A 12,331-nucleotide genomic window follows, 5' to 3' on the forward strand; every position below is an offset into this window, starting at 1 on the left:
ACCTTCTCATAGCACTGTGTCCCAAGGGCATCAGCACCATTGCAGTTTTCCATGTTGTTGTCAATGTTGGCAGCATGAGTGACAGTGTTCCCTTTCGGCGGCTCCCACTTCCCAGGGATCAAACATCCCTTAAAAGAGGTCAAGTGTTCCTGAGAAAGTGAGTAGGGCAGACAGAAAGTGCACAGGCAGAAACATGCAATAGACCAGTAGTTAGTGAGTGATCTGAGATGACTGGAAACTGAATTAGATCCATTTCTAGCCATGAATGAGGAAAACTTCTTATTTTCTCTTTAGAGCTCTTGACAACAAAGCCTGGAGAGACTCCTGGCCGTTGGAGACCTGAGATTTTGGTGACTTCTTTCACTGAAGGCAATCAGATTGGCTCTCACAGCTAAGCTAAGTGGAAATAGTCCCTTTCACATACATAAGCAGTGACAACAATTAAAACAGCCACGTGTCTCAGAAAAAAAAGGGGGGAAATCCAACACCACAAATTGTGCATTCTTTAACAATAATTTAATGAATGTCTGAAGGGCAGCTCTCTGATTCCTAAGTTCCCAGCAGATTGTGCCTATTAAAACCTGACTTCCTGCTAAAGCTGTCATCGCTTCCCCCCGCCACACACACACTCTGAGAACTTCCCTGAATAAAGCCCATGGAGATATCAAAATGGAGCAGCGCATTTGCATTTTCCAGTAGGTATTCCTATGGACCTTGGACCTAGTTGTTTTTAGTGGGTTCTCTGGAGACAGGCTTGCCAAAGGGCTTAGGTAGGATTCTAGCTGAGCGGCAAAGCGTCTAGGCCCTGATCTTTGTCCACTGTCAGGAAGACAACTCTGATAGTAGACAAAGGCATCGGATTTCTCAGTTCACAGCTGGTTTCATATTTGATATTTCAGCATATGGTGTGTTCACATCCGGCTCTGGAGAGTTAGGAGAAGCCATTATTGCTTTTACTTTCTCTCTCTCTCTCTCTCTCTCTCTCTTTTTTTTCCTTTTCTGGCACATGTACTTCACTAGAAAAGAGATAATGTTCAGATTACGACAAATTCAAGGTAGACCCTGATAGGACACGATTGGGGTGGGAAGGGGTGGCAACACTCCGAATAGGTAAGTTTAAAACGCATCTAGGTGGAAAAAAGAGGAGGGGTGAGAAGGGGTGGCAACTCTGTGCCAAAGTCAACATTGCCAAATTTCAATAAAGGAGGTTGGTTTTCTACACACTCTTGTTTCTTTCCATCTATTGACATCGTCCAGGTAGCTTGGATGTGCCACATTAGGGAGTAAAGAGTGGGAGGACCTCCTCCATTTTCCTCTAAGAGTAAAGAGATCTCCTAGTGATGGCAGTGAGAGACGGAATACACCAGCAGTGCAGTGATCAGGGCAGGTTGCATTACTTCTTTTTTACTTCTGAATAAATAGTTTCTGTGGCTGTCGAGGAAGGAGATAAAGTCGGCTGTGTTGATTTCTGGGCGTCGAAGTTCAGGGAAGAATATGCAACGTCATCCGTCTGAAAAGCATAAGCAAAGGCCAATTTAGTTGTCACAGGTTTGGGCTACACCTTGCCTAGTGTGTCTCAGCACTAAGCGTGCTGTCACTTCTCTTAAACTTATAGCTTTCAAGAAGGACTTTTCTTACCCATCCTCTGTTTGCTAACCTCCTGATGAATGATTATTAGAAGTGATAAATTATGGTGTTCATGCAAGGGAATACGATGATACAGCAATGAGACTGAATAAACTGCAAATACGATATGGATAAATCTCCCAAGAAGCCAGACACACGTAAAGATATGCTGTATTTTTCATGTATGAAAGAGTAGAAACTGGTGAAATCAATCTAAAACATTGGAAGTCAGGAGAGCTTGCATTTTGGAGTAAAGGGACTGGAAGGAATTTTTTATGGAGGGGGATGAAGGGGCGATCATGTAGTATTTCTTTTGTTTCTATGGAGAGTTTTTGCTATGGGGTGTTTGAACTCGCTAGAGAGACAGAGATGGAGAAAGAGAAAGTGAGAAATCATCCCCCCTCCCCCCAGGTGGGATGGCCACGCTGTAATCCTTTCTTCTCTATTCCTCTCCTGGGATCTTGGGCATGCACTCACACACCCACACAGAGTTTGAAAGTATACCTACAACATAAGCACAGTTTGAAAGTATGCTTATGACATAAGCACGTTTCAATATATATGTATGCTCTATTGAAAGGTTAAAATTAGACCGATTCTATAAAATTATTCTAAAATAAAGAAACAGGACCTCAGATCTATTAGAATGAAAATTATTCTTTTTACATTAGGAGCTGGGTCAGATTGAAGGTTGAGGAGGGAGAAAGATTCAGTGCTTTCCTTGCTCCGGCCATTGTGCTGGGTGCTTTATAAAAGTAATCTCATTTAATAACCTCTACTTCTCTGAAGTAGGTAGAACCCCTCTTTATTTATTTATTTATTTATTTTGAGAGTTTTTTTTGCTATAGAGCATGTGTGCTCGCCAGAAAGAGAGAGACAGAGAGACAGAAAGCGAGAAATCACCCCCCAGGGGGTAAGGCCATGATGCAATCCCTTCTCCTCCATTCTCTCAGGATCTTGGGCATGCACGCACACCTGCCTGGCATGAGTTTAAGCCACCAGATCCGGGACTCAAACCATGGTCAACTAGATGGGAGTCTAGCGACATAGCCATTACACTAACTATTGGTCCCTAGAACCCCTCTTTTAACAGATGACAAAGTTGAAGACCAAAGAGATTATATTACTTGCTCAAAGTCACAGGGCTAACAGTCACAGCTAAGATTTAAACAGAGTATGGGAGTAATTCCTAAGTACACTTCCTTGCTACTCACTCGTGCAAGTGATTAATCAATAGTTCTTTGTTGTTGCATTGAGGATCTGAGCCAAACTTGATTTTTTTTTTAAGAATTATTTTATTTTATATTTCATTTATTATTATTAATCTGACCAGAAAGAGACAGAGAGAAAGAAAGTGAGAAAGGAAGCCACTAAGTCTGGGACTCAAACCGTAGTCAGCCATGTGGGAATCCAGTGCCTTAACCACTAAGCCACCTGCCAGCCCCTCCCAAACTTGATCTTACATTTGTGTCTTCAAGAAAAACCCATTCTACACAGAAACATTTCCATAAGAAAGTGAGCCTGGTGAAACTTGCTGTGCTTACCTTGTTAAGTGAGTTATCAGAATGTCCCTGACCTGGGGAAGTAAAAGAAAAGTTATCAGTCCATAGAAATGCAAAGCTTACTTCAAGTCTTGTGATTTCTAGCTGAAGGAGGTAGGAGATGGTAGGGATGGTTGGGGGCCAGGGAGCTGGTGGCTCATGGCCAATTAAGGAATTCCTTTCCCCCAGAGTCTTTGGTCCAGACCCCAGTGCATTAGTATCACAGGATAGGCAGGGGGCAAAGCTATAGGAGGTCTCAAGCCATTTCTAAAGATATCTCTACCAGTTCACAACGTCCCGAGTTTTGCCCAGATGTTTCTCAGCAACATGCTCTAGTGGCAAGGATGGACATTGAGGCCACAGCACCCAGAGCACCACAAGACAAAGAAAGTCTCACCAAGGGAGGATGCCCACATCCATAATGTGGTAGGAGGGGGAAGGAACAAGCAAGAGGAAATGGCTCCCCAAAACATGTGATCTTACTCAGGCCTGCCTGGCCTAGGTGATGGTGTGAGCCTCTTTCTTAGGACTGTGTTTCAGGGAACTCTTTTGTGACTTGGAAGGGTGTGAGGACCTATGCCAACCCAGGGTTGGGAAATGGCGATTCCCTCTGTAAAAACTCAGAAGGTAGGGAGTGTTTTGGGAATCCAGGATTCTCTGCCAGGGCAGGACACGTGTTGGAACATACCAGTTCTCATTGGGTGAGTAGCTTTACTTACTGTTGTTGGAGTCTGAGGGTTTGTGCTCTGTGAGATGGTGCTGGTCGCTTGCCCTAAATAAATATCAGACACTGTGACTGCTATTCCCAAGCACAAGATTTTTGTTCTCGAGTTAAAAAAGACCGTCAGTAGATAATTTCTTTGGGCTCATTGATGTTTGTACCATATACTATGGTTGGGACTGCCTTTCTGCAAAGGGTTAATTCTTCAATCTAACTATGATTCCTTCTAGTGTCTACTCTTCCTGTTTTCTAGAAGTTCACATTTTGGTCCATTCTTCATTGACTACTTCTGCATCTACTTCTAGCTTAAGACTTTCCCATTTTGTTTTCTGGGGTAAATTTCCCCCTACCTGTTTTTCCTCTCTCTCTTGCTTAATTTCTTGTCCAAAAAGACTGGTTGTTCCTGCTTTCTCTGAGATTTTATTCCTGAGCTATCCCTCCCTCCTCTTGCTGCTGTAGTTAGCAGAGCACGCGACTCACTTTCTCTTGCTGCTCCTTTCATTTTCTCATTTGTTTTCCTTCTTGGACCTTGGCTTCCCTGACTGGGACAGAGGAATACAACTGATCCTGTTCCTGTAGACTAGTCGGGGATGGGAATAACCATGTCCAAGGGATATTAGGGTATATGGAGCATGAAGACCAGGGAAGAAGAGACCCATAAGAATTAGTGCTGAGAAGCAGGAGTCTAGGAAGGAGGAGAAGGCGCTCCAGTCCCGGAGATGGAAGTGAAATCTTATCCCTCTCCCAAGCATGGCAATTAGCTTTGGAGAAAACGGAACAAGAGGAAAGGCCATCATACCCTCTAGTTTTCTTGAAAAAGAGACAGTACACCAGGCCTGCTATCAGAGCCACGCCGGCTAGTACTCCAATCACGATGCCAGCAATGGCCCCATCTGAGAGGCCATTGTCTGGTTTTGGATTACCTGTCAGGAAGAGAAAAGAGAAGATTAAAAGAAGAAATTAGTTTATAGTGGGGTGCCCTGGGAATCAACTGTCAGCTTGAAATAGTCTCTACTTTTTCCTTCAAAGAATACATTTCTTGTGGGAAGGTTGCTGTGAAGTGATTAGTCAACTATGTCCTTTGAATTTTTTTTCTTTCATATTTCTGGTTGATTGATTCCATTTTGTCCTTTCTGCATTCTATCCTGTCTTTCTGCTATATAGCTAGATAATATAATATAAAAATTATATATATTTATGTAATATATGAAGTGTATATTTATAATTATATACTCATATGTTATCTAATATTTTAATGTATTTATACATAAATATATATTTTAAAAACATAACAATTTATAAAAACACAAACACATAATTCGTCATATAATTAGATATAATTTACTATATAATTATATATAAAGTTACATATTTATTTTAGAGAAAGAGAAAGAGAGAGAGAGAACCCTTCAGTGGGTGACCAATTGGATTTGGTCATGGTGCAATCTCCTCCTCCATTTCTCTATCCTGTCAAGATTTTGGGTGCACAAACACGTGTACCTGGCATGTTTTTCAAGCTGCCAGGGCCAGGATTTGAACTGCTGTTGGCCTATGGGGTCTGGCTTCCTTAACCACCAGGCTGCAGAACTAGCCTAGTTGGATATTTGAAGATTTTGTAAGTGTAAGAAAGGCTAATTGTTATTTTTATATGTTATAACTTTCTGTCTCTTCATGTTGCATCTTTTTCTCAGCATCCCAGTTGTGGCAGTTGGGTCTCCTATGGCAGAGACTTAGCTGACAGAAGGCCCAGGCTAGTGCTTTCTGAATTTACCAACTTGTTTGTACAGATTTCACACTTCCCACCAACTTCCAGCAGTGAAACCAAAGTGAGCCAAATTCTGTGAGATACAATTTTCCTCTGATAGATTCATTTGGCTCAACTCCTCATCAGCCTTGAAGAAACTCTCTTAGCACTGCATTGTAAGCTAAAATTTCTTTTCTTCCATTCCTTTCCAAAGGCATTAGATCTGCATTGTGGTCTGAGGACTCTCCCAGGCTTTCCCTCACAGGTGTTTTCCCTAGTAAATATCTTGAATGTCTAATTTCATTTTGACTCCATCTCAAGAGATGAAAACCAACATACCAGGCTTGAAACTTTGCATGTAACTAATTTTTTTCCCACACACACATATATAATGCCTCCTTCCCCACTCCTTGTATAATACCTTTTTCATTTGGTTCTTCATTTCTGTTGTACCCATTTAGAGTTTAGCCCTCATCAGTCAACCTAAGACTGATAATTAATGTTAATATTAACTACTGATATAGGGTACTTGCTATGTGCCAGGTCCTGTGTTAAACTGCTTTATATGTATCTCATTTGACCCATACAATAACTCTGTCAGGTAGACATTATTTATACTTTATACATGAAAAAACTGAATCTTAGAGTGGTGGGAAAACTTACTCAAAGTCATACAGCTACTAAGAAGTGGATCTGAGGATACACACTACATATCCCTGCTCATTACGTACCAGATGTCTGCATTCTATGGCAGAAATGGAAAGATCCAAAGATATGGCAGTAGGAAGGATAAGCGTAGCTACCAGAGATCCACGTAGATACATGCTTGTGTGCATGCATACCCCAAATCCAGACAAGATGGGGAAATGGAGGAGAAGGGGTTGCAGTATGACCACGCTCCATTGGGAGGTGCTTTCTCCCCTTTCTTCTCTGACTCTGTCTCTCTCTGGTAACCACACATACTCTTTGGGAATTAATAAAAATGAAAAAAGATCACAAATGAACAACCTAACTTAACTTAAGAATGTAGAAAAAAAAAACAACTAAAGCCAAAGCTAGTGGAAGGAAGGAAATAATAAAAATGAAAGTGGAGATAAATAAAATGGAGAATAGAAAAACAATAGAGAAAATCAATGAAGCTGAAAGTTGGTTCTTCAAAGGAGCTCAGCAAACCTTTAATTAGACAATTAAACTTAAATTAGATTGACTAGGGAACCAGCAGTTAGCGTAATGGCTATGTTGCTGGACTCCCATGTAGTCGACCGCGGTTCGCGTCCCGGACCCGGTGGCTTAAACCTCACGCCGGGTGCATGTGCGTGTGTGCCCAAGATCCCGAGAGGAGAATGGAGGAGAAGGGATTGTGGCATGACCATCCCTCCTTGGGGGTGATTTCTTGCTTTCTGTCTCTCTGTCTCTCTCTGTCTGTCTGGTGAGCGCACACGCCCTATAGCAAAAACCTCTCCAAAAAAAAAAAAACAAAAAATCTAGATTGACTAAAAAAATGAAAGTGGAGACATTACTACCAATTCTGTAGTAATAGTAAGGGTCATAAGACTACTATTAATAATTGTATGCCAAAAAATGAGATAACCTAGATTAAGTGGACAAATTTCTAGGAACATAAAACTTACCAAGATGGAACCATGAACAAATAGAAAATCTGAATAGTAAGGAAATTTAATCAGTAAAAGTATTTCTCAAAATTAAACATCTTTAATGATAAAAACACTCAACAAATGAGGAATAGAAGGAAACTACATCAACATAATAAAGGCCATAGATGAAAAATCCAGAGCTAGTATCACACTCAGTGATGAAAGACTGAAAGCTTTTCATCAAAGATCAGGAAAAGACAAGGATGCTGACTTCTGCCACTTCTCTTTAACACAGTACTAGAAGTCCTAGCTGAAGCAATTAGGTAAGATAAAGAAATAAAAGTTGTCAAAACTGGAAAGAATGAAAGTCATTTGTGTTCACAGATGATTTGGATTTATATGTAGAAAGTCCTAAAGAGTCCACAAAGAACTGTTAGAAGTAATAAACAAGTTCAGCAAAATTGCAGATTATACTTTTTTTTTTTTTTTGGAGAGGTTTTTGCTATAGGGCACGTGCACTCGCCAGAAAGACAGAGAGAGACAGAGAGACAGAAAGTGAGAAGTCACCCCCCAGGAGGGAAGGCCATGCCACAATTCCTTCTCCTCATTTTCCTCTTGAGAGCTTTGGCACACCTGCACATGCGTCTGACATGAGTTTAAGCCACCAGGTCTGGGACTTGAACCGCGGTCAACTACATGAGAGTCCAGCAAGGTAGCCATTATGCCATCTGCTGGTTCCAGATTATAAACTTAACGTGCAAAAAGAGGTTATACTTCTATATGCCAATAATGACCAATCCAAAAGGAAGTTAAATTTATAATAGTATCAAAAAGAATAAAATACTTAGGAATTAATTTAACCAGAGGTGAAAATATATATATTGAAAACTACAAAACATTGCTAAAGAAATTAAAGAACACATAAATAAATGGAAAGACATCCTATGTTCATGGGTTGGAAGACTTAATATACTTTTTTCTAAGAGAGATTTTTGCTGTAGGGTGTGTGTGCTCACCAGAAAGAGACACACACAGAGACAGACAGAGAGACAGAAAGAGAGAAATCACCCCCCGGGGGGATGCCCACGCTGCAGTCCCTTCTCCTTCATTCTCCTCTCGGAATCTTGGGCACGCATGCACATGTGCCTGGTGTGAGTTTAAGCCACTGGGTTTGGGACGCGAACCGCAGTCGACTACATGGGAGTCTAGCAACATAGCCATTATGGTCCCCCTGATTTTTAAAAAATAATTAATTTTGTCCATTTGTATTTATTCATTCACTTATTTTAGTTTGACCAGAGAGAGACAGAGAGAGAGAGACAGAGAGAGAGAGAGAGAAGAAGAAAGTGAGAAAGCAAGCCACCAAGTCCAGGACTTGAACCATGGTCGGTATGTGGGAGTGTCCAGCGCCTTAACCACCATGCCACTTGCCAGTCCCCTGAGCCCACTGATTTTTTTTTTTTTTTTTAAAGATTTTTGCTATAGGGTGCGTGCACTCGCCAGAAAGACAAAGAGAGACAGAAAGTGAGAAATCACTCCCCAGGGGGGATGGCCATGCCTCAATGCCTTCTCCTCCATTCTCCTCTCGCCTGGCGTGAATTTAAGCCGCCAGGTCCGGGGCTCGAACCACAGTCGACTACATGGGAGTCCAGTGACATAGCCATTATGCTAACTGCTGGTCCCAAGCCTACTGATTTTTATCAAGATTTCCAAGACTACTTAATGGGGAAAGAAGAATATTTTTAACAAATGGTCTTGGGAAAACTGGATATCCATATAAAAGGATGAAATGGAACACTTACCTAACACCCTATGCAAAAGTTAGCTCAAAACAGATCAAAGACCTAAATATAAGCGCCAACTATAAAACCCTTAGAAGAAAACATAGGTCAAAATCTTCATGACATTGGATTTGGTAGTGATTTCTTCAATATGACACCAAAAGCACAGGCAACAAAAGAGAAAAGAGAGAAAATGGATTTCATCATAAATAAATGTCTGCTCATTTAAGAACACAACAGCAGATTAAAAATGTAGGAAAAGGAGAAAATATGTTCAAGTTATATATTTGATAAGGGCATAATATCCAGAATATATAAAGAACTATTAAACTCAAGAACAACAAAAACAAGCAACTCGATGAAAAGATAGACAAAGGACTTGAAATAGATATTTCTCTGAAGAAGGTATATATATGATTTGCCAACACACACATGAAAAGATACTTAACATCACCATTCATTATAGAAATGCAAATTAAAATCAGTGAGGCACCATCTCATAGCCATTAGGATGGTTATTATAAAAAACAAAACAAAACAAAAAAACACCTCAGAAAACAAAAAGTCTTGGCAAAGATTGGAGAAATTGAAGCCCTTGTGCATTGCTGGTGGGAACGCAATGGTGTAGCCACTGTGGAACCTAGTATGGTGATTCTTCCAAAAATGGACTCCGCCTCTGTGGCACAGTAGGTAGCACACTGGACGGTAGAGCTGGAAGCCCCATGTCACCAGCAGTTTGAGTCCCCAGCCCTGAGGGACTGAGCTGGAAACATGCTGGACTGGACATGAGCATGTATGCTTAGGATCCTGGTGGGCTGGAAGATGAGGAAGGGGATTGTGGCATGATCGAGCCCTGAGGAGGGTGCTTCTCTTCTCTCTCTTGCATATGTGCACTTTACTTTTAAAAAATGGAAGAATTATCATATGAACTAGCAATTCTACTTCTCAGTATATACACAAAAGAATTGAAAGAAGGGATTTGAAACAGATATTTGGGCACCCATGTTCATAGTAACGTTATTCATAGTAGCGAAGAGGTGGGAACAAGCCAAAAGCCTATTGACAGTGAATGATAACAAAATGTGGTAGTACAGACAATGGAAGATTATTAAGAAGGAATAAGGGAACCAGCAGTTAGCATAATGGCTATGTCGCTGGACTCCCACGTAGTCGACCACAGTTCACGTCCCGGACCCGGTGGCTTAAAACTCACGCCGGGCGCGTGTGCGTGCGTGCCCAAGATCCCGAGAGGAGAATGGAGGAGAAGGGATTGCGGCGTGACCATCCCCCCTGGGGGGTGATTTCTCACTTTCTGTCTCTATGTCTCTCTCTGTCTGTCTGGCGAGCGCACGCGCCCTACAGTGAAAATCTCTCCATAAAAAAAAAAAAAGAAGGAATAAAATCCTGATATACTCTACACCATGGGTGCACCTTGAAGACATTATGCTAAGTGAAATAGAAAGTAGAATAGTGGTTACCAGGGACTGGGGGAAAGGGAGTGGGGAGTTGTTTGAAGGGTACCGTCGTTTAAAAGTAAGATGAAAAGTTTTGGAAATGGAGAGTAGTGATGGTTATACAACACTATGACTGTGCTTAATGCCACTGAAATTACACCTGAAAATGGCCCAAATGGTAAATCTATATATGTATATTTTACCACATACATATGCACAAAATGTTAACAGAAACACCAAAAGTGAATCTTGTGCAAGGTCACACAGCCAACACTAGACCCAGGATAAAAAATGAAATATTCTTATTCAGAGTCTAAGCTCCTAAGCACTTTGCAGTTCTCTTTACTATAATGGTCTCTTTTTTTAAATTTTTTTGAGAGGTTTTTGCTATAGGGCGCATGTACTCGCCAGAAAGACAGAGAGACAGAAAGCGAGAACTCACCCCCCAGGGGGGATGGCCATGCCGCAATCCCTTCTCCTCCATTCTCCTCTCGGGGTCTTGGACATGCATGTACACGCGCCTGGCATGAGTTTAAGCCACCGGGTCCGGGACTTGAACCATGGTCGACTACATGGGAGTCCAGCAACGTAGCCATTACGGCAACCGCTGGTCCCACTATAATGGTATCTTAGTTGATATTCTGCCCTCCTGTGATCTCTACCCATTTTGCATACCAGTGGTAGAGTAATCATCCCAGGCAGATGTAGCAGGGAGGCAGGGGATCACTTACTTCTCACATACAGCTTGACGGGGTCACTTGGGTTGAAACTGACCGAGTTTGAGACTGCGCACTGATACTCCCCTTCATCTTCCTTCTTGACAGGGTCTATGGTGAGGATGCTATTGTCCGGGGACAGCGTCATCCTATCTTTTATGATCACCAGACTCTTATTATTCTTCAACCACGTGGTGGAGAAGGTTCCGTTGTAATTTGAGACACAGGTCAGGACCACAGAGTCCTCTTCTGTCACTGTAGTGTTGCTGATATTGAGGGAGGGCTTTGGTACAGGCTCTGTGGACAAACAGAGGAGGTGACTGGCTAAGAGTGAGCCCGGGGCCTGAGCCTTGCCCCTTCCTCAGAGAGGCCAGCCAACACTCAGTGAGCTGTGTAATGGTGGCCAGAGTGTGATCCTGACCCAGTGCAGAAGTTGAGTGTCCAGGTGGCCATCTATAAGGAGAGGATTGCACTTCACTTCTGACCCCAGATTGTACCAAGCTAACCCTGGCCTGGTCCCCTGAACATCTCTGTAGTGTCAGCACCGAGAACCTCTTCAAAGCTCATGGGTACAGCAACCTCATTGTCACCTGTGATGTTTCACCCGTTGACTTTGGTGTGACTTTTTCCTGCAGCTTTCTCCAACTATAAAAGACCAGGAACCATCCCCAGGGTGGAGCTTTCTATACAGGAGGGAAGGTATTGCTATTCCTTTTCATTAAACAATTTGTTAGGAAATGAGGATGGCTCAGCCTGTCCTCCTGACCTTAAGACCTGGTGAAGTTCCGATCATAAGGATTTTCCAATCTGAAAAGGACTTTCACTTTCTCATCTCTGTATTAAATATTATGGTGAAGAAATCTATAGAGAGAATTGGTCTTAGTTTTAACAAAATGCTGGGACTCTCTCACCCTTTCTATTGGGTCGTTGGAAAAGTCATGACCTATTTTTCTGTTTTTCTGTGCAAGAATGTGTCATGACTTTTCTTTCTTTTTTTTGGGAGAGATTTTCGCTATAGGATGCGTGCGCTCGCCAGAGAGAGACATAGAGACAGAAAGTGAGAAATCACCCCCCAGGGGGGATGGTCACGCCGCAGTCACTTCTCCTCCATTCTCCTCTTGGGATCTTGGGCACGCATGCACATGTGCTCGGC

At 42.1% G+C, this 12,331-nt stretch overlaps 1 protein-coding gene across 1 annotated transcript in view; it reads right to left on the bottom strand.

Annotated features, from left to right (window-relative positions):
- Nucleotides 1-1,396: 1,396 nt before the first annotated feature.
- The window catches only part of LOC114005350 (carcinoembryonic antigen-related cell adhesion molecule 1-like), a 17,421-nt gene continuing 6,486 nt past the window's right edge, over nucleotides 1,397-12,331 (bottom strand). Inside the window, 4 exon segments of the mRNA XM_027766760.1 lie at nucleotides 1,397-1,510; nucleotides 3,171-3,202; nucleotides 4,688-4,811; nucleotides 11,194-11,475. Of these exon segments, the coding sequence (XP_027622561.1) occupies nucleotides 3,187-3,202; nucleotides 4,688-4,811; nucleotides 11,194-11,475 (422 nt within the window). The 3' untranslated portion in view covers nucleotides 1,397-1,510; nucleotides 3,171-3,186.

The sequence above is a fragment of the Tupaia chinensis genome, unplaced genomic scaffold (genome assembly GCF_000334495.1).
Source record: "Tupaia chinensis unplaced genomic scaffold, TupChi_1.0 Scaffold000067_1, whole genome shotgun sequence".
In the NCBI taxonomy this organism is placed as follows: Eukaryota; Metazoa; Chordata; class Mammalia; order Scandentia; family Tupaiidae; genus Tupaia; species Tupaia belangeri.